This window comes from Equus asinus, chromosome 7, assembly GCF_041296235.1.
Source record: "Equus asinus isolate D_3611 breed Donkey chromosome 7, EquAss-T2T_v2, whole genome shotgun sequence".
Classification (NCBI taxonomy): Eukaryota; Metazoa; Chordata; class Mammalia; order Perissodactyla; family Equidae; genus Equus; species Equus asinus.
Window position 1 is genome coordinate 62,088,506 of NC_091796.1, and position 23,188 is coordinate 62,111,693.

The 23,188-nt window shown below is 40.5% G+C and overlaps 1 protein-coding gene across 8 annotated transcripts in view; it reads right to left on the minus strand.

Annotated features, from left to right (window-relative positions):
• Positions 1-23,188, minus strand: part of ARHGAP28 (Rho GTPase activating protein 28) — a 216,096-nt gene that overhangs the window by 28,597 nt on the left and 164,311 nt on the right. For 7 of the 8 annotated variants that reach the window (XM_070513588.1, XM_070513586.1, XM_070513587.1 and 4 more), the window contains 7 exons: positions 21,614-21,779; positions 21,418-21,509; positions 19,042-19,119; positions 13,007-13,169; positions 8,454-8,536; positions 5,370-5,567; positions 4,927-5,040 (listed from right to left, as the gene is read on the minus strand). In XM_070513588.1, coding sequence (XP_070369689.1) covers positions 4,927-5,040; positions 5,370-5,567; positions 8,454-8,536; positions 13,007-13,169; positions 19,042-19,119; positions 21,418-21,509; positions 21,614-21,779 — 894 coding nt within the window. The remainder of the gene's footprint in view (positions 1-4,926; positions 5,041-5,369; positions 5,568-8,453; positions 8,537-13,006; positions 13,170-19,041; positions 19,120-21,417; positions 21,510-21,613; positions 21,780-23,188) is intronic. The other variant, XM_070513589.1, reaches the window with a different exon arrangement.

The following is a 23,188-nucleotide window of genomic DNA, read 5'->3' on the forward strand; positions in this document are numbered from 1 at the left end:
GAATATCTCATGTAATTTATTGAATACTGTGCTGACAGTGAAAAACAGGATGGTTGTATTGGTACCCATCCAAAAACCGCTGGCAACACAGTGCACTGTAGAGCTTCGGTTGTTTACCCTCAGGATCACACGGCTGACTGAGAACTGGGGCTGGCTGCCGCTGCCCAGCATCATGAGAGAGGATCGGGTTGCATGTTGTTGGCCCAGGAAAAGATTAAAATTCAAATTTCGAACCATGGTTTCTACTGAATGTGTATTGTTTTCTCACCATCATAAAGCTGAAAAATTGTAAGTCAAACCATTCTAAGTTGGGGACCATCTGTACTATGACCAATTGATATGCCAACAAATTAGATAACCTAAATGAAATAGAGAAAATCTTAGAAACATACAAACTATCAATATTGACTCAAGAAGAAATAGAAAATGTGAATAGAGCTATAACAAGTAAAGAGATTTAGTCAGTAATCAAAAAAAAAATTCTGCAAAGAGAAGTCCAGGACCAGATGGTTTCCTTGGTGAATTCTACCACATGTTTAAAGAAGAATTAACGTTAATCTTTCACAAACTGTTGCAAAAAGTGAAGAGAAGGGAACACTTCCTAACTCATACTATAAGGCCAGTATTGCCCTGATACCAAAGTCACAGACATGACAAGAAATGAAAACCATAGACCAATACCCCTTATGAATGTTGATGCAAAAATCTTCAACAAAATACTAGCAACCTCTCCAGCAGCATATTAAAAAGATTATACACCTTGGCCAAATAGAATTTATCCTAAGAATGCAGGGTTAGTTCAACATATGAAAACCCATCAAGGTAATACATCATAACGATAGAATGAAGGAAAAAACCCCTATGGTCATCTCAATAGGTGGAGAAAAAGTATTTGATGAAGTTCAACACCCTTTCATGGTAAAAACACCCAGCAAACTAAGAATAGAAGGGAGCTTTCTCAATCTGATAAAGGAAATCTATGAAAACTCCACATATAACATCATACTTAATGGTGAAAGACTGAAAGCTTCCCCCTTAAAATCAGGAATAAGATAAGCATCTCTGCGCTTACCTTCTTATCTGATATTCTAGCCAGGGCAGTTAAGCTAGAAAAAGAAATAAAAGGCATCCAGACTGGAAAGGAAGACGGAAAACTAACTCTATGCACAGATAACATGACCTTATATAGAGAAAATCCTCAAGAATTTACACACACAAAACCAAACGTTTAGTGCTAATAAATGATTTCAGTAAAATTTCAGGATGTAAGATCAATAGACAAAAAATCAGCTGTATTTCCATACACCAACAGCTAACCATCCGAGAAAAAGAAATTAAGAAAACAATTCCATTTATGATAGTATTAAAAAGAACAGAGGCCGGCCCTGTGGCCAAGTGGTTAAGTTCGCGTGCTCCACTTCAGCAGCCCAAGGTTTCACTGGTTTGGATCCTGGGTGTGGACGTGGTACCGCTCATCAGGCCAGGCTGAGGTGGCGTCCCACATAGCACAACCAGAAGGAGCTACAAGTAGAATATACAACTATGTACTGGGGGGCTTTGGGGAGAAGAAGAAGAAAACAATGATTGGCAACAGTTGTTAGCTCAGGTGCCAATCTTTTAAAAAATAAAAAGAATAAGATTCTTAGGAATAAACGTAATCAAGGAAGTACAAGACTTGTCCATTGAAAACTATACAACATTGCTGAAAGAAATTACAGAAAACCTAAATAAATGGAAAGATATACTTGCATGGACTAGAAAACTTAGTATTATTAGGAAGGCAATATTTCCCAAATCAATCTACATATTCAATGCAATTTCTATCAAAATTCCAACTACCTTTTTGCAGAAATGGAAAAGTCGATTCTAAAATTCATATGGAAATGCATAAGACCCAAAATAACCAAAGTTATTTGGAAAAAAAAAAGTTGGAAGACTCAGATTTTCAATTTCAAAACTTACAACAAAACTACAGTAATCAAAACAGTGTTGTACTGGCATGAGGACAGACATATAGACCAATGGAATAGAATTAAGAGTCTAGAAATAACTCATACATCTATGGTCAATTAACTTTTGATAAGAGTGCCAAGACTATTAATTGAGGAAAGAGGTCTTTTCAACAAATGGTGCTGGGACAACTGGATAACCACATGCGAAAAAGTGTGGGATTAAATCTTTACGATCTTGGATTTGACAAAGGATTCTCAGATATGAAAATAAAAGCATGATCAACAAAAGAAATAGTAGATAAATTATACTTCATCCTAATTAAAAACCTTTGTGTATCAAAGGACATAATCAAGAAACTGAAAACACAATACACAGAATGGGAAAAAAATATTTTCAAATCATACATCTGATATCCGATAATTGTATCTAGGATATATGAAGAATTCTTACAACTTAATAATAAAAAACAACCCAATCAAAAATTGGGCAAAAGAGGTGAACAGACATTTCTCCAAAGAAGGTATGCAAATGGCCAATAAGATGACGAGCAGATGCTTGACAACATCAGTCATCAGAGAAATGCAAATCAAAACCACAAGGAGATATCACTTCATACCTGCTTGGATGGCTAGAATGAAAAATTCTGATAATAGCAAGTGTTGGTGAGGACACAGAGAATTCTGAGTCCTCACAGTACATTACTGGTGGAAATACAACATGGTGCAGCTGCTATGGAAGACAGTTTGGCAGTTCCTCAATGATTCAACACAGAGTTGCCATAGGACCCAACATATATCCAAGAGAAATGAAAATACATGTCCACACAGAAACTTGTATGTGGATGTTTATGGCAGCATTATTCATAACAACCAAAGGACGAATCAACCCAAATGTTCATCAATGGATGAATGGTTAAACAACATGTGGTATATCCATATAATGAAATATTATTCAGCCATAAGAAAGAAGGAAGTACTGATACATACTACAACCTGGATGAATCATGAAAATATAATGTAAGTGAAATAAGCCAGTCACAAAAGACCACACATTACATGATTTCATTCTTTAAAAGTCCAGAATAGGGAACTCCATAGAGACAGAAAGTAGATCAGCTGTTGCTTGGGGCCGGTGGGAGGAAATGAGGTGGGAGGGGGCAGTTTAGGAGGATGATAGCCAAAGGGTATGGGGTTTTTTGAAGTGATGAAAATGTTCTAAACTTGATTGCATTAATGGTTGCAAATATCTGTGAATATACAAAAAAACACTGCATCATACACTTTAAATAGATGAACTGTATGATATGTGGAGTATATCTCAATAAGGTTGTTAAAAAAAGAGAGGAAGGGCTGGCCCCGTGGCCGAGTGGTTAAGTTCACACGCTCCAGCTGTGGCAGCCCAGGGTTTCGCTGGTTCAGATCCTGGGCGTGGACATGGCATGGCTCATCAGGCCACGTTGAGGTGGCGTCCCACATGCCACAACTAGAAGGACCTGCAACTAAGATATACAACTATGTACCGGGGGGATTTGGGGAGATAAAGCAGAAAGGGAAAAAAAAAAAAAGATTGGCAACAGTTGTTAGCTCAGGTGCCAATCTTAAAAAAACAAAGAGATGCAAAAACAAATGAAAAAAAGAAATGCAGTGCTGATCCATGCTACAACATGGATGAACCTCGAAAACATTATGCTAAGTGGAAGATGTCAGACACAAAAGACCACACATTACTTGCAATTCCATTTATATGAAATGTCCAGAATAGGTAATTTCATAAAGACAGAAAGTAGATTAGCATTTATCAGGGGCTATGGGGAGGGGGAAACAGGGTGTGAGTTCTTAATTGGTATGAGGTTTCTTTTGGGGATGGTGAAAATATTCTGAAACTAGATAGTGGTGATGGCTGTACAACATTGTGAATATACTAAAGCCAGTGAATTTTGAAATAGTTAGAATAAAAAATAATAACTAAAAATAATAAATAAATTAAAAATGGTGAATTTTATGTTGTGTGATTTTTTTCTCAATTAAAACAAACTAAAAGCATTTCTTTTCCCAGATTTAGAGTGCTGGTTCTATTGATCTGAAGTGCCTTTGCCCGTCATCAGTAAGGGAGTGCAGCCATTCACCGTGACTGTGACAGTCACAACACTTCCGCCTCACTGCCTTGGCATTTCCTGTTCCTTTCCCGGTCGAACATTCCCGTTTTCTTCAAAATGCTATCCATCCTTCAAGATGCAGCTCAAATGCCATTTCCTCCGTGAAGTCATCCAGTTTCCCATGTTGGAGCACAGTTCTTTCTCTTTTGCATGGTCCTGGCACATTGCACAACTGGTCTGGCATTTAACGCATATTCATGGCTCTTGTCTACATTTCTCTCCCACATTAGGTATAAGTTCCTTTCAGGGCAAAGTGAATTTTATGTATTTCTGCATCTATCTATCATGATCATCCTCAGATTAAATTAAAAAATAAAGATAATTCTAAAAGCTGTTTCCGTTACGCACCTCCCAAAACAACCTTGCTAAGGCAAAAGTTCTTTGGAATGCAACGAATTTACACAAAACAGCTTGAGGATTAGATATTCTTTTAGAATCCAATCGCTAAAGAAATCTCTTTCTCTATTTATTAGATATACTGGATTGCCCTTAAATCTAGTTCACAGGGACTAAAACATCGAATTCCTGCTTTTGTGAGAACCATTTTAGCCTTAAATACCTAACAGAATGTTAAACAATCTTTACAATAAGAGATATTTAAAGGACTTCAATCAAAAAGCACATAATTCAACAAAATGGAAAGGTCACAGTACTCTGTCATGGACACAATTTCCAGAATGTTTACAGTCACAGGACTGTTTGATACTTTGTGAGAATACAAAATGTTTGGTTCTAAATTGCAAGCTATTTTGTGCCTCACTTTGAGAAATAAAAGCCAGGGTGGTACCAACATTTGCATGTCCATTCACTGCCTTTACCTCTCGTTCTATGGTCTTCCTCCTGAGCAGCTTTTTGACACTTGGGAGCTGCCTCTTGAACAGCATGGTGGCTTCATTCATTCTTCTGACTTGAGTGATCAAGAAAGATGGAACCTGGAGAGAAAGCACAGCTTGACTAGAAGGAAAACACTTGAATTCAATCCCCCTAATAGATTCGGTCTTCAGTAATGGTAACCAGGAACCACGGCATCTGTCCTAATAAAGATTAGAAAAATCTACTAGGATTCCTGCTTAAAAGGGAGAATGTGTTCAGGAGCAGCCCTAAAGAGTGGATAAAGATGCCACAAGCAACCTGGGATTATCTTGTCATATTTCCTCCCTGTGACTGCAGGCACTGCTTGCTCAAGGAGCCCTGACATTTCCTGCGTGCTGGTGGACTTCTGAGGAGAGGAGAACATCACAGGCATCGCATTGTTACTCACCTTCCACAAAATTTTCTGGTACTTAAGCGTCAGGCGGATGATGTGGGCTGCAGTGTTTGCTAACAGTAATTCTTCATAATCAGAATGTTTGCTTCTACTGAAGAAAAGGTTTGGCGCCATTACAGTAGAAATGTTCCATATACTCATTCGGTTTTTTGATTCGTTGGCAATCACTTTATTGAAGAATGTCATAAGGGCCTAACAAGAAACAGCACTGTGTCACACTATTGTAAATTATCAAAAGGCACCACTGGTTGCTGTCATTCATTTCTACACCCATTGACGGCACCTCTGGAAAACTGTCAGAAGTATAGAACGGTTAAATGTGTCACGTTTCCCTTTCATTGCTCAAAAACGCTAATAAGAAATGTGAACAGCTTCTCCAATTGTCTGCTGCACAGAAGTAGCTCCATTTTTATGGAGTTCATTATACTGGAGTCTCTATAAATAAGAGTCTGCATTTCTCGGGGCTGGCCCCGTGGCCAAGTGGTTAAGTTCGCGTGCTCCACTGCAGGCGGGCCAGTGTTTCGTTGGTTTGAATCCTGGGTGCGGACATGGCACTGCTCATTGACCCATGCTGAGGTGGTGTCCCACATGCCACAACTAGAAGGACCCACAACTAAGAATATACAGCTCTGTACCGGGGGGCTTTGGGAAGAAAAAGGAAAAAAAATAAAATCTTAAAAAAAAAAAAAGGGGCTGGCCCCGTGGCTGAGTGGTTAAGTTCTCGCGCTCTGCTGCAGGCGGCCCAGTGTTTCGTTGGTTTGCATCCTGGGAACGGACATGGCACTGCTCATCAAACTTTGCTGAGGCAGCATCCCACATGCCACAACTAGAAGGACCCACAATGAAGAATATACAAGTATGTACTGGGGGGCTTTGGGGAGAAAAAGGAAAAAAATAAAATAAGAAAAAAAAAAAAGAAAGAAGAGTCTGCATTTCTTTATTTTCCTTTATCCTGAATAAATGTGATAAATACTAAAATTAAATAATAAACTCGGAAGAGAAAACCCTGCAGCTCCAATAAATATGAAATGCAGTGTTGTTGTGAAGGAAGAAAAGTAACTCTAAAAACACCCTTAATTTAAAGCACAACTATTGAGAACTATTTACTATTTCCTTGGGAAAGGAAAACTCTTTTTAAAAAACCTGAGTATCTCATTCCTTAGCCCAAAGGTAAACTCAAATGAGAATTTTTTAAAATTTTATTTTTGGGATATCATCTTTCTATTGCTTTTCAATTTTGGAATCTTCAACAGACCAAAGGAAAACGCTCACATGCAGCTGTTCTCAGCCTTAAAAAAACAAAAACAAAAAACATTTGAGAGAGCTTGATCAAAGTTTGGCTGAGCCACCAAAATATAGATGCTTATCAGAACGTTTTGAAATTCACCAAGAGGACTGAAATCCTAAAAGGAAAGGAAATGCTGTTCGGTTTTCCAAGATTGAATTCTGCTACAGTATTTGTAATGAGAATATGGACAGCACATAATAGTAATAATAGGTAACATTTATTCCAGGGTTTATTTTAAGCTGGGCATTATCCTTAGTACTTTATATAAATCCATTCATTTTATCATCATTCTAGACCCTGTGAGGTATTTCACAGGGGCTAAAATGTTGAGTTTCTTAATTATTATTAGTATGGTTTTATTAATGTCACTGAGGAAAGTAAGGTGGCAAGGGACTGAGCACTTTGCCCATCATCAGTTAATTAAGTGGGAGAGCCAGGCTTTGACCCAAGGAAACCTGATTCCTGAGCCAGAGCTCTTCATCTGTACACCATGCTAGCTTCAATCTTCCTTCCAGCCACAATTTAGAATGGAAGAGAGAGAGCGAGAGAGCGTGTGTGTATATCATCTTCACCAGTCCCGTGTTGTTTCTTGAGGATCTTCTATTAGAAATGTATTGAATTTGATAATTGCTGCATGCTCAGTTATACGAAAGGGTAGATGACATTTTGATCCACATATCTGATCCAGACAGTCTTTTGTTTTAGTCTTTTTTTAATAAAAGAACACTGTTCAGACAAAGCCAAAAACCAAGCAAATAAGTTTCCAGCTTTTGAAAAGTTACCAAATTGTATTAAAAACAGACATTCTTATGCCATAGGCAATCCCCATCCTTGGGCTGAGGGTACACTATAATTGACATAGACGTTTTCTCTATGTAGGAGGAAAGGTCCTCACCAAATTGAATGTCTGATAAGAGGAAGCACTAAGAATCATATTTGTTTTCAGCATTATGTTTACTGGCCTCAAAATGACAGGCTCTTTTCAATTCATCCTTACCTCAATTTCATTTCAAAGATTCCAAACACCTGTTGTACTTATGCAAATTTCCCATGTACACAGAGTCAATATCAAAATAGCAAGAGAAACTGATTTTTATCAACATATGGCAAAGAAATGAATTTGAAATAAAGGGAGAGATATTTGGGATGAAGAACTACGGAATATGATTCTATCAAATGTTCTATTTTATGTTAATGGAGAAGTCACTTTTCTGAGTGTAATTTTCCTAATCCACAAAATGACAAGATCCTATTAGGTGACCTCTAAAATTCTGAGATTCTAGAATTCTTTAAATTGAATTATCTTCATAAATTGTAAGGCACGAACATTTTAGAAATTCATTTAAATCAGTGATTTCAAATTTCCTCGCCAAAGATACTGCTCGGATCTCAGCCACCAGACCCAAGTGAGCAGCTGAGGACCAACGACGACAGAGCTTTAACTCTACAACTAACATAACGGTCTCATTGATTTCTGACATCATTCAATTCAAGTCTTCCATTTGTACTTCTCCTGCTCCTAACCCCAGCCCGGTGCCTGGGATGTCAGAGACACTCAATGTCTCCTAATAGATTGAATGAATGAAGCTAAAGTGTTCAAAGAAGATTCTAGGATTTAGATTCTTTCCTGTCTTCCTCAGGAGAACAGCAGTGGGAACACGGAAAGGCAAAAGGTTTGCAGCATGCTAAGCTGGCTTAGTAAATTGTCATCTCGGTTCTCATTTTTCCATCTGAGCCATCTCCTCTGATCAGTAAGAGCCAATGACAGAGCATGAGGTTGATCAACGTACCTGGGCTGTGTCCCTGTTGGCATCAGGCAGCGCCATGACCATGAGGTGTACGGCTTGGAACTGCACTTTGATGGGAGGCTCTCCTAACAAGAAAACAGAAATAACCACTCATTTGGAACAACACTGACGCATTCTGACAGCGTTTCTTGCTAACAGCTGGCAGCATAGGAGGGCTCCTGACAGCTTTCCGTGGTAAAGACTCAGGTTTTGTGCCCGACAACGTAAATTTGTTGGTTGCACAGCAGTCTCAGTCTATCAACTCCTCTTTTACAACCCACGATGCCATTGTAGAGGCAGGTAGCCAACGAGACCTTCTAAATAACTCCAGATTTGTCCAACATTTCCCTTTTCAAAGTACTGTTACAGACCTTGCTTTACTTTTATGCTATACACAGAAGGCCTGATGCTGAATTCAAGAGAAAAGAAATCTTGCTTTCACATAATGAGGAGCAAAGTATAATTATCAGGAGCACAGATGCCAGAATCAGGCTCAAATCTTGCATCTACTACTTAGTCACTGAGTGACATGGGCAGACTATTTACGTAACACCTCATCGCTTCCATTTTATCACCTGTAAAATGGGAGTAGTCACCACACCCACCTCCCGGGGCTGTTATGCAGATTAAATGAGTTAGCCTGTGTGGAGTGTTCGCATCAGTACCTGCACAGATGTTGAAGGAAGATCTGTCTAGATCTGAGATGGACATTTGGGGAAGGTGACTGTAGTTTGATCTTTGGAGATTCTTGAGTATTTTATTCCTGACAATGACGGAAGATGGCGCCATTGGGTGGGTTTATACTTGTGTTCTCAACGCTGGCTCTTTTCCCAGTTTAAGGAAAGGATTTTAGGGATTCCAGCCACAAATGGATAATCCACAACTAGCTGTGCTGAAAACGTGAGTATAGCAGGGCATCCAGGCCTCGCTCTGTCTGTACTCTCCTCACAATGGCCTCCCAGTGGGGAGTTCCGGGCGGAAGCAGTATGTTCCAATTCCGGGGGAGTTCTCCAGTTGACAAAGCTCTATCTACTTAAATTCAAAGGATAAAAGGCAGGCAGCTGCCTGTAAAGTTACTTAGCTTTACGGTAGTGGAAACACTCTCGTGACAGGCTACTAGGTTACACGAGGCTGTGTGCACCTGAGTTAGCAGTACTTGACTGATGTATATGGCCAAGAAATGAAGAAACAGTTGGAAGGAGTATTTATAGAATCGTATCATATTGCCTCAGTACAATCCCTATGTGGATTTTTAGAAATTTATGTCAACTTTGTAAACAAAAACAACACAGGTCCAGGATGTTCTTGAAAATAGCTAATGCACATTGACATAAATTTGCCCGAATAACAGGAGTTATCAGGAGAACATCTCGGTACAAAGCATTTAGGGACAAATAAGGCATTATTTTAAAATATAAAGTGCTGGCGAAGGGCTATCTATAATCTTCCAATGCAACCCAAAAAAAACCTCTGTTGGGGGTGGACCGCAGATGCAGATGCAGGCTCTGTCTTTCCACCAGTTTCAGAGGAATTATGAAGTTCTCTTTAAGATTAAAAAATCTAAACTAGCAAATAATCCATTTTCATTTTCCTTAGGAAACCTGGCTCTCCCTTGTTTTCTGGTTAATAGTTGGTAGTTAATTCATTTACTGCATCCTAGTTAAGAGTGTTTATTTTCCTGAGGTCATTATAGTCAGGCGTTGCTTACCAATGGGGACACATTCTGAGAAATGTGTCGTTAGTAGATTTTGTCATTGTGTGAACATCATAGGGTGTACTTACACAAACCTAGAGGGTAGAGCCTACTATATGCCTAGGCCGCATGGTACTAATTTTATGGGACCACCATAAATGTCATTGACCAAAATGTTGTTATACGGCACATGACTGTATTTTTCCAGAGAGGTACTAAACCTTCATGAAAGTATCTTAAGATATGATTGATGAACTGTCTTTTAATTTTATGGGCAGTTTTTGGGCCACGTTTAAAAAGAAAAAAGAGAAAGTAATTACATGAGTGGAAATGACTCTACATTCTCCGAATTCCATTTTGGAGTACAAAGAAGGGCAGCTTAAACACACACACACACACGTCCACAGTTCTCCCTTAAAAAAATCTCCTTACAACTAGCACTTACTCTAGGCGGCAAAAAGGCCATTTCCCTGCTGGGAGCAGCCCAGAACTCTGGGCTTCCTGCAGGCTTGGTGCTATCACATCAATCATTGCAATATAGTAGTTTCCACTTTCAAAATCATACAAAGAAATGTGGACTGCTCTGTGAACCTTTTCAGGTTATCTCCCAGAGCCTCTCCCTTCAAGAGAATGCAGTCAGATAGGGAACAATGATGTTAAGGAGAACTAATTTCTTTGCACACTTTTCTTAAATATGATTCTCTGAACAAGTCTGGCATTAGAGGTTTGACTCCTCCTTGCATGATTTCACAACACCAAAGAAAAACAATCCTCTGTGGCGGTTCATACTGATGAATTGTTTAGTATACAAACCAGAGGCCAAGGCAAAGCTAGTAACCCAGGAGCCCATTCTCCAGGGCAGCAAAAACCTTTCTTTACAGAAAACCCTGTGTCTTTCAGACTTACAAATAAAGCAGGCAATTCTGTTTCTGGCACAACTGAGTAAGCTCCTCCACGATCAAACTCCTGAAGACAACAAACTGGACAAAGCACAAAAAACAACTACCTGAGGCAGTGAAGGATGGACAAAAGCAGGCAGACCTAGGAGAGGACTGGACGTTTCAAATTAGGGAATGGCACAGGGAGAATGTCCCATTTTTCTAGCTTTTAGTTTGAGGTCAATGCTGCATGAGGTGGCTAAAGCTCCACAAGGAAACCCCGGTCTTTCTGGCCTGAACAACTAGACGACAGAGGTCAGAGCAACAACAGCCACTGGGAAGTTATGGGAGAAGCCCAGGAAGCAGAGGTCAAGAGATGGAAGATCCTGATTCTGCACAAAATTCACCGAAATCTTAGCTGATCCATGAACCATGCATGTGTGGAGTAGCACAAGTAAGAATTGTATAACTGAAACGGGAGTGAGTTGAGCTGCTGTGCAAAAGACCATTGTCCATTTGAGTTCAGCCATGCAAACTGTCTGCTTAAAGATAAACAAGCATGTGAAGACAAATATGCTTATAATGAATCAAAAGATAGGCCATCTCAGCAGATAAATAGAAAATCCTTAAAAAGCACCAACAGGAAATTGTTGAACTAAAAAAATACAGTATCTGAATTAAAAAGAAAATGAAGGGAACTAGCTCCTCTCTCTTTCTCTGCAATTTTCTCTCATAAAACAAAAATGCTACATCTTACAAAGAAAAGAGATATTGGTCACAGACAAAGCCTAGAAAAGAACTGCCTCGCTTCTTGCATTCTATTCTCTGAAGACACAAAGGATTATTTTATGAATCTGGATTAGTTAAAAATTTTAACGATTTGGAACCTACTAATTTTTAGGACAAATTTTGTCATACAACTCAGGATCTGATTCTCCTTTTGTCTCACTGTGGTGTGAGGACTTCACAGTTCTGGTTGTACACAGGCAGGTGCAATTGCACTTGTTAGGTTCACATAGTGTTTAAAATTTGCATTTGTAGCTAACATTTTCAAATTAAGAGTCTTCCCATTAAAGCTTGGATTTTGGCTCTCACTCCTGCATGGCAATCATTTTCTAGAGCTGAGCAGCGGTCAACCCATTTTTTATGGGGTGTATCCTCTCAATCTGGCCACAGCCCTTTTCTGCAAATGTAGAATCACCATTTACTTAACATGCTTGTACATATTTTGGTTTGTGACCCCCGAAATCCTCAAGTTAGTAGTCAAAGCCCCCACTATCTAGCTCATTCTACTTTTCTAAATTTCTTTCTTGTCGCACCCTCCATAATACTCAACACTTAGGCTGAAGCCATGCCCAATTATTCCCCTACTGACAAACACAATACACACATTCCAGTCTCTATGATATTATACAAGTACTTCACTTAAGGCCTAATCTATATGACTTTGTAATTTTCAGAAACACTTTGATATTGTAATTTTCAGAGACAAAACACCTTCTTGCAGCATTTATTGTGTGCTATACCATCAGACTCAGGACCTTAGATTTGAAAAAGAGAGATACACTTTATTTCTTGAAGGACTGTTACACATCAGGCACATTCTAGATGTCTTCATTCAATATGCACAACCCTGAGAAGTAGTTATTATTTGTAATTTACAGGCGCAGCAATGAAGCTCAGAAAGGTTGACTGCATGGTTAACAGATGATTGAGCAGAAATTCAAACCTCAAGAGCCTGGTCTTTCTGCAAACCTCTCTACCTTTTAAGGATTATAAAACCCTCTAACTCATCTCTACCAGACTTAGATATATGAATACTGTAGAGAGATGACTGTTTACCATCGCACTCAATATTTCACCGAGTGCTGCCAGGAAATAGCAAATCTATGCCTCTATGATCACACTGGATTATGAGTCTTTCTTCTGCTCTGTGTCACTGTGTTGACCTTTTATCTTAGTCCATTCACATTTCTTCCACCTACTTTCCATTAGAGTGATGAAGGCAGGTATATATTCCACAGGGAAGAGAGAGGTGGGTAGTTCTCTGAAAAACGCTTTCAACATTACTGCAGCTTCTCTATGGCACATTTTGTCCCATTTAAATTTATCAGCATTAAACTTGGCATCCAGTTCTTCACGGTATTGCTGAAAATCAAGGAAAACAGTCAATGTTCAATGAATTTTTAGTACCAGACCCCCCTTTTCCCCTTTGAAAACTGAATTACATAAACTATTTTTGTAAATAGATTGAAAAGCCAATATCTAACTAACTTTTTTCAGCACAAGAATTAAAATAGCTCTTTCTGATTGAATTTTTAAAAACTGTCTTCTAAAATCCTTTTAGAATAATGTTAATCTTGAAATAACTTGCTAATCCAACTCAAATATAAAAGTTCTTTACTCAGATCATAGTTTCACTAACGTGGTTTTGGCAGAATATAACCTATCCCCACGTGATGAATGCACTGCTGGATTCTGACACAGCCATTTCCCTTCTTTCCTGATCCTTTCCATCTGCCATCCCGTCAGCTATTTCTAAATTAGACCACGAATGCATGCCTCTCAGCTCGTGCACACACAGAATGAGAACCATCCCAGTAAGAGAACTCTGACCTCACTGCAACACGCGGACCGATGACACCCCCCAAGAGCAGCTGCAGCAAAGCTGGATGCCAAGACGTACGCGTTTCCCACGTTTGCATGCTTGCCTAATCCTTCATAAGGTTTGGAATACTGTGTGAACACTTCAAAAAATTCTCTAGGCCTCCATAAGTAGTACTTGAGTTATACATTTTACATTGTCAATTCATCTGATTATCAGTCCACCCGTTCTCCATCTTTCTTTTTCAAAGTCAAACTCCTTTTCTACCACTCCCTTGATTGACAGAGTTTACCTTTAACACCAGGCAGTCATAGTCAGTTCGACTCCCGACTGACACTAACTGCTCCAAAAAGGATACTTAAAAAGAGAACTGTGAAACCCTCAGTTTCCTTCAGGCCTCTACTTGATTCTCATGAGAACCCTAATTCTTCCAGCCTTGAACATGCACAGCCACAGTGAATTCGCACCTCTGACCTTTTCCTTCCAAGGAGTGGCCCATCCACCAGCCCAGACACAAATGTTCTCATGGCTCCCAGAGCCTGCCAAACAGTGGGCTCCCTGGCAGGATGTATCTCTTACTGAAAAACGGACATGATTCTGAGCCACCCTCTAGCCCCTACTGATGATAATGAAAGGGGATTTTCTTCTTGCCCTTGAGAAGCTCTCAATCTAACAGCACTAATGCAGCTAATCAAGCAACCCTTTGCTGATAAGTACACTTTGTAATGCACTGAAGCATATATATAAAGCCCCTCCTAGAATAAAACAGAGAGAGCATAGGCCCGGCTCTGGGAAGAGAAGGATGCATGAGATCCATTCTTTGCCTTTAGGCATCTGGTAGTCCAGTGCATGCAACTATTTCATGAACTCATAATGCTAATTCAGGGTGTCAAATGCTATAAGAAAGGGCACAGATTGGGTGTTACGCAGTCATGAAAGAGGAGAACTGAACTCTGCTGGAGCCAAGTGCTGAAAACTGGTGAGGAGCTTGCCAGGGCAAGAGGAAATAGAAGGATACTCTGGATAGAAGAAAGTGCTCAAGCAGTGACACAAACGCAAGGAGACCCAGTGGGTCTGGGAACTCCAGTTAGCTCGTGTTGCTGGAGCGTCGTGTACACGGAGGAGAGGGGAGAGAGAGAGACGGGGGAGAGGACCAGAGCATATCCTAAGGGGACTGGACTTCATTCTGAAAGCAATGAGGTAACATGGAACATTTCTAAGCAAAAGAATAAGAAGGTGGGATTTATCTTTTCTGACAGGCAAACGGAAAAGTGATTTGGAGGAGTATGGAGGCCGACGCTGGTTGGGGAGCAGGCTGGAGGCAAGGAAACCAGTTATCAGGCCAACGCACCATTTCTGGTGACAGACAATCGAGGACTAACCTGGATAAACAGTTGTAAGATACAAAAGAGAGGTGGCATTTAAGAAATGCCCATGATGGAAAATTCTCAAGAATCAGTGATGGATTGAATTTGAGACTTAGAGGGAGAAATAACAGTCCAAGATGCTTCTCAGATTGCTGGCTGTGGTCACGGGCAGACGGAGGGGTTGTGATAGGAGACAGGAGGAGGAGCAAATGCTTTCCAGCCACTGCCTGGAACCACCGCGGGGAAGCAAAGGAACGTTGTTTTTCAAGTGGGCAGGAAGCACCAGCGAGAGCAGAATATTCCCAGCTCATTTCCCACATCCCTCTGCCAGAAGCTATCTGAAACACTAACGTGACCATCATTCGAACCGTCAGAGGTTCCCTGTCACTCAAGAGGCAACATGGCTCCAGTGACAGGAGTAGGCTCCATAACGAGGGGCTCTGAGTTTTTATCCCAATTCCACAACTGACTAGTTGAATGGTCTGTACCTCTAGTTTCTCACTGTGTAATAGGGACATTAAAATGACCACACAGAGATTAAATCGGATAATATAACTAACGCTTAGGGTGCAGTACCTGCCGTACAGTAAGCGCTCAGTAAATGCCGGCTGCTCTTTACTCCCCCCTCCTCTTGGTCTCTTAGAACCTTTAGTATTATTACTGTGGGAACCCCATGCGTATGTGGTGTGGATATCTGGGTAATGATAGCACTTCATCTTGTCTAGATGGCCAGTATAAAACAAGACTGAGAGAAAGAATGTCCTCTCTTGGTTTCGACCAGAGCAGATTGTGGACCGTAGGAGCAGAGCTGACATTTCCATGGTCCCAAATGTGAAACCACATAAACCAGGCATTGACTTTACCTGGCCAAAGACAGGGAGCATTTAAAGATTAAAGAAGTCACGTTTTCTGTCCAGTATTAATGAGAACACTAGGCAAGGGTCAGAAGCCATGTCCTTAAATCTCCTGTGAGCAAATATACAGCCTGCTTCTATTTCTGAGGTAGTTTTATAAAAATGACCCACCTTCAGCTTCCAAAGCCGGCTCAGGAAGGGAAACCAGCAGAGCAGGTAACGTAATTATAAAATGTCTAACGTGGCCTCAGAATAATTGAAACAAGTCAAAAAAGAAACTCTCGCATGTCAAACAGTCTGCCTTCCTCCGTAAAATACATTCCCTAGTGTTGACTCAAATTTCTGTCATTTTGGAAAAGAAAATTACTGAAAACACCAAAGCGCTGAATTGGTTCCAAATGATCTGCGGCCTCGCACACAGGAATGGGCTCCGCTGCTGTGCGCCCCGTTGGTGAAACCAGCAGCGTCCCCTCAGGCTGCTGCCCTGCGGTCCTTCCAGGCCCCGAGCACAGACCCGGCCGGACTGTGCACAACGAGACACTAATGTCAGTGTCATCCACTTGGCACAGTTTGAGGATGACTATAATGGAGGGGTTTTTTTAAACTTTCTTTCCCTAACCACATTCCTTGAAAAAATAGTCTAACAGATCAAATTACAAAAAACGAAAAAAGTTTAATGTTTGAACAACGGAGAAAAATAAAGACCCCTTTAATATATCAAGTTACAACATCTTTCTAATGGCAATATCCCCTGTTTCTATTCACTGGCCCAGATTCCTTTCACACTGGCTTGCTGGGGCTCCCACCATGAAAACATCTGGATTACATTTTTTGGACTAACAAGAGATGGAATAAATAGGCTGAAACTATAGAAATCTGATAGGGGAGGAAAGAGCCTTTCCCAATACGTGGTGCAGGAGCGCACGTGCCTAGAAGAACACTTGGAAGGAGTTATTAGCCTTTGATAAGCATTTTCAGTCGAAGATTAGCTAAAGAAAAGTAACTTCTGCTATGATTTTAAATTTCATGCAACAAGATATGTCGTGTGATGTTTTCTCCTTTTGATAATTTTGAAAAAGAGAATTTTAAATCATACTCATTATGCTTTTCACACACACAGGAGCCAGTAAAAATACGTGCACATACAGCTTGCCGACTATGGAAGGACGTTCAGAGGGATGGAGTCTAATTCTGCTCAGGAAATTCATTTCTCTGACTTCATTTTGGTTCTCTGACTCTACAGATTTAACCCAAGATTTAACTAAAACTAGCAAGAGCTTTCACCCTCAGATTTAGGCCACATCTACTCAGAAGTATATACAGCAACCATACCTACGAGAACCTGAGACAAAAAGCAGATTCAATTTAGAAAGTAAGAGTCTAAAGGAGGCATTAGAGTTTTCCTCCCTTCCAAACGAACTTATGCCAGCGTTAGCGATGTCGGCTCCCAGGGAAGTCACAGCCCCTCAGTGCCCCAATCCTTCTGCCTCTGCAGGGCGGTGCACTGCTCAGATCTCCCTTCAAAAGAGGGTGTGCTGTCCATCCGCAGACAACCCAGGTAGCTGAGTGCGCAGCTGTCAGCACCTTCTCTTCTGCCTCATCACCTCTTCACAGGAAGCCCCAGCAATGACTCGTGCCGCGTGGAGGCCTGGGCCGGCCCACCCCGCCCAGGGCAGGGCTGCTCCCCAGGGCTAACCAGCAGTCCTGCCTGTGGTCTGAAGCTCGGCCTGCCCAGTCCTGCTTCCTCTCCTTTATCCTTCAGAAGCCCTATCCCCCAGCGACCCTTTCTCCTAACCCCGTTCCAGCATCTGCTTTCTGGTGATTCCAATACACACAACCTATCTATCCTGTTTCCACCTAGAAAAACACCCCATCCCACTGCTATATAAAAACTCTGAGACTTCTGATACAAATAGAATTTCCCAAAACATGTGCCAAAATGAATTAATGAAGAGATGCTTTTCCGCCTCCACACATCTCCTTTTAATATTTCTAAATACAACCAAGTTCACTTTTCCCTTACTCTGAGACTTGTTTCTCAAAGACGCCTCATTTAGAACTGCTCAGGTTTTCATGTCTGCCAGGGAAGAACTCTTCATCGTGGATACCCACCAGTGGACTAGGTGGGATATCTTAGAGAAATTTATGAGAAAGCTTTTCTTTCTAAAGATTCTTTTCTTACTGTGCTGTAGAGTTTGCCACCACATAGAAGTAAGAAAGCAAAGTAAAAGGATCACATTGCACGGGTGGTTTTACACGTAGAAACCAACGTTACCTTAAATGGAACTGCTTAGAACTGCTGAGTGAGTATTCTAGTGGTTACGGCCATTCCTACAAATCCGCATAAGGCCTTTCAGTAAAAGTGGGGCCAAAAAATGTTTCTAAGTTTAAAGCAACTGATAATGGAAAAAAGGGCTCAGCTAATATTGGCTTAGTGAATTCCATGACTGAGAGGAACACAGCAAACAAAAGTGTTTAACCCCAAGACAATGATGGGACATTTTAACTTTTCCAAACTAAAGACAAGCAGCAGGGTTTTTTGTTTGTTTCTTTCTTTTGGTGAGGAAGATTGGCCCTGAGCTAACATCTGTGCCAATCTTCCTCTATTTTGTATGTGGGATGCTGCCACAGCATGGCTGGTGAGTCGTGTGTAGGTCTGTGCTCAGGATCTGAATCTGCGAATCCCAGGCCACCAAAGCGGAGGGTGCAAATCTAACCACTACGCCACCAAGCCGGCCCCCACAAGCAGCAGTTTTGTGGGTTTTTTGTTTTGGCGAGGAGCTTACATTGGTCCTCATCTTCCTCAATTTGGTATATGGGACACTGCCATGGCATGGCTGGATGGGTGGTGCGTAGGTCTGTCTGCACCTGGGATCCGAACCTGCAAACCCCAGGCCACTGAAGCAGAGCTTGCAAACTCAACCACTACGCCACCGGACCAGCCCCAAGCAGCAGTTTTTGATGGTGAATCGATGTGTTATTTTGTTGTTGTTGTTTTTATTTATGTTGTTTCAATTTAAAAGGATACACGATTCAGGATCATGGAACACCATTTAATCATAGGTATTGAGGAATACTGACAAGACCAAGTGATAATACCTACAACGACAACAAAGGATTCGATACCCGAGGCTGACGTGGACCGGGTCTAGCTGGCTTAGAACTCTAACGAGGAAGAGAGAAGCGTTCGGTACCTTGACTTTGGCAGTACATCCTGAAAGTCGAAAAATTCCTTCAGATTCCAGACCCGACTCCTCAACTTTCTCAAAAAACTAGAAAGCAATGATATATTACAAAAATAAGTAGTTCCTTATGATCACAAACATCTGAAATAACACTGATGATGACCACGATCGATAAATTACCAAGCATGTCTACGTGCCTGGTACTGGAACACTGTGGGAAAGGCTCACAGTCACCCGACGAGGTTCGCATTGGCCTCCAGTTTGCAAATGAGGAAGTGGGGCCTCAGAGCTGTTATATCACTTTCCCAGGACCAAGCTCAAAAGTAACGGCCCCAACTCTCCCGAGCTGCGCTCACACCGTACTCCCCACTTAACTGTTTTAAGAGCGGGTTACTACGTCTCTCTCTGCAGACTGACCAGTAGGAAAAGATTCTAAATTTACTACCATTAGTTGCAACCTCTCTGGTTAAGAAACTAAAGGGATTCTAGAAATCTGACCAAGGAATTAGACATTGTAAATGTTTCTAGCTCTCGTGAGCTCTCATGGTGGTGATAATGGTGTTAAAATAATAATAAACACTAACACGTATTGTGCACTTATTGTGCTTCAGATCTGAGCCTCAGCACTTCACATACATGTACTCAATCAACCCTCACAGTAACCCTATGAGGCAGGTGCTCGCAGTACCCTCACTCCACTGCCGAGGAGACTAAGGCGTGGAAAGGAGAAATGACTTGCCCAGTTCACACAGCAAGAGCAGGATCCAGAGTTCTTGGTATTTTCCCTTCAAGAAATGATGGAACTAAGATAGTTCTTGTAGGTATGGAGAGAAATAGATATTTAGGAGGAAGAAAAGCTTCTCCCACAGGAGAGGAAGAGTAATACTTCAAGCTGTCTCAAACGAGGAGCGCTTCACGTTGGCAGTAACAATGGACAGCATTTACTGAGTTGCTTGCGTATATACATCCAGATGCAGTTTAACCAGCACTCACTGTGCACCTTCCATTTGCTGAGTTCTGTGCTAGGTTTTTGCATCTATATAATAATATAAATTCACGTGTTGCATCTTCTTAGTCTTAGATTTTTATGCATTTTCTTCAAACTCTGTCTTTTCCAGACAGGACAAAGGGCATAATTCTGGTTCTAATTGAAGGAAGGGAAGAACCTAAGAGTCACCACAAACGTTGTCACTGGATTGCGACTCTGCTCCTTTTGGCATTACCTCTTGCGGCTACGTGTCTTGGGTAAGTCATCTCATCCTGCCACGCATCAGTGGCCTCATCCATGGACAGGATATGATAACACTGACCTCCTCGGGCTGCTCAGGGCTGACTACAAGTGAGAGGAGATGGCCGGCCCTGGCCGGCACAGCCCTGAGCGGGGAGGTGCCCTACAGAAGCCTCCTGTGCACACTGGCCCGTCGCCGGCATGCTCTGGGTCTCTGGGGCCATCCTCCCTGCTCCCATGGGCAGCCAAACTAATCCCTGATTTGAGGACCTCAATCTGAGGCACTGGTAGCAAAATTTAGGAAGACAGTAAAGAGAGGTAGAATTGTTACTGTGAATAAGTGAGTACATGTTTCCTCAGTCAATATTTTTACGTAACATTTAAAATTCAGCAAGATTTGTAGTTAGGGCTTGAAATTTTAATTGTGCCACTGGATGTCACTGTTGAATAAATGCGTATTTAGGTAAACCAGTGTAAATTGTTGGCAATAAAAATGTGACATAAAAGCAAATGAGCCGTTCCCTAGTGGTGGTCACAGAGATATTAGCATATGATAATTCAGATTATATCACTGTCAAAACTTCCCAAACAAAAAATCTTCTTTGTCTGAATGTGTCCTATCTTCCTAATTATGCCTAAAAAACCACCAGAATAAGCTGAGTTTTAGAATTTATTAAGCTTGTTTTTGGAAAATTCATTTAAATGATTGCACATACACATTTTAAAACTCCCAACCTATTATATATCTCAGCAAATACTTGTATGATCAGTAAGTGGATTGCTGAGAATTAATAGTCATCTTTTACCCCAGACAGAATAAACAAAAACACATACAAACACAGACATACACATAAGTAACATTTTTTAAAAATTGGAGAAAATCTAACTGAAGGGAGCCGTGCGGTAGAGCATCGGTGCCCCATCATGGGATGCTTGTGGTGAGACAGTGCACCGGGCCCCAAAAGTTCACAGCAAGGCAACTGGTGCATGTGCTTGTCCGGTATTACAGGGATGCAAGGAGGAAAACTGAAAATGGCCAAGGGCCTGAGTCCTAACAGGGCTGTAGCATCTTTAAATCAAGAGGAAGTTCCTCAGTGGGTTTACAAATAGCAAGTTGCAGGCTCTGCTAATTCCCCATTCATTTGCATTCTACTCACTTTTTGTAATACAAGGGGAACTTTCACTCCAGGGTCTTTCTTTCGGTCATTGTCCAGTAGGACTGTAAGTGGAACTCCAAAAATCCCATTGTCTTCATTGGAAAATAGTTGAGAAAGAAAAAAGAATCAGAAAAGCACTATCTTATTCCAATATGTCAAAGGGCTGAAATCAGAGGAAATCACTCTTCTTAATTACCTCGCCCTTTTACTTTCTCTGATTTGTTTCTTTTCAGTTGAATTCCAAAGGCATCAAAAAAGGCCGTCAATTCAATGAGAGAGAGATGGCGGATTTTCTTCATGTCTTCAGTAGACAGATCTCCTGCTTCAGTTAGGCCAAATCTGGTTTTCTGAACAATAAATTTCTAAAATACATATTGAAGATATTTATTTGTTATGGCAAAGGAAAATTATTATACCTTCATTCACATGCCACCTGGACATTCTAAACCTGTACAGCAAGACATGCTATTTGCAAAAAATCTCTGAGGAACATGCTTCATCGTAGAAAGATTATGAATACGATTCTTAGAACATCTGCAGATCACTACTATCTGAATTAGAACCCAACCGTGGTCTGAAGCATACTGTACATTGCCATCACAACTGTGAAAACTGCTTTCTTCCAAGGAACACTCTGTATTGTCAGAAACACACCTCCCAGGCATCACACAGAATGGACATACCACAGCACGCATGAGACATGCATACACGGCACATCATCCAAGGACTCCCAGGAGAACTTCTGACATAGCTTTTTTGGGGGAGATGTCAATCCTTATACCAAGCCTCATCTACTCTCTTCTGCCTACGTCAAAAGACCGTAAGTAACGTCCAGTTGAAATGGATTGCACATGCTTGTGGAGACAGCAGTCAGTCTACCTTAAAAATCAAATTTAGATGATGCCAAATATTCTTAAAGAAGGAAAATGCACAGAACAGGCCAAAAAACCCTACTATCATTTTGAAGACAATGATATTACTATTCTACATTTCCACACTAGAAAACAAAATATACTAAAACAACAAAAAACCCTCAACAATCCTAAAATATTGTGAAGACTATAAGAAGTAAGACCTTTTAAAAGCAAGAGCTGGTTCTTATATAATACACAATTATTAATATAAGTACTATATATAATAATAGTAGAATATAAGTACTATACAAGTATAATATATAATTAACATATAAGTAAAACATAAAATATAAGCAGTATATATAAATATATATATAAAGTATATAACAAATACTTTGTTTTCAGAAAACCTGGTATGTTGGAAAGGAAAACTGTCACCATTTGCAGATGATATGATTTTATATATAGAAAACCCTAAACAATCCACCAAAAATCTATTAGAAATAATAAATGAAAACAGTAAAGTTGAAGCATACAAAAGCAACATACAAAAATCAGTTGCATTTCTATACACTAACAACAAAGTAGCAGAAAAAGAAATTGAGAATATATCCCATTTACAATTGCAACAAAAAGAATAAAATGCCTAAGAATAAATTTAACCAAAGAGGTGAAAGATCTGTATACTGAAGACTTTGTTCAAAGAAATTGAGGAAGAACAAAGAAATGGAAAGACATTCCGTGCTCTTGGATTGGAAGAATTAACAGTTAGAATCCATACTTCCTAAAGCAATCTACAGATTCAACGCAATCCCTACCAAAGTCCCAAGGACATTTTTCACAGAAATAGAACAAAGAGTCCTAAAATTTATATGGAACAACAAAAGACTCCAAGTAGCCAAAGGAATTCTAAGAAA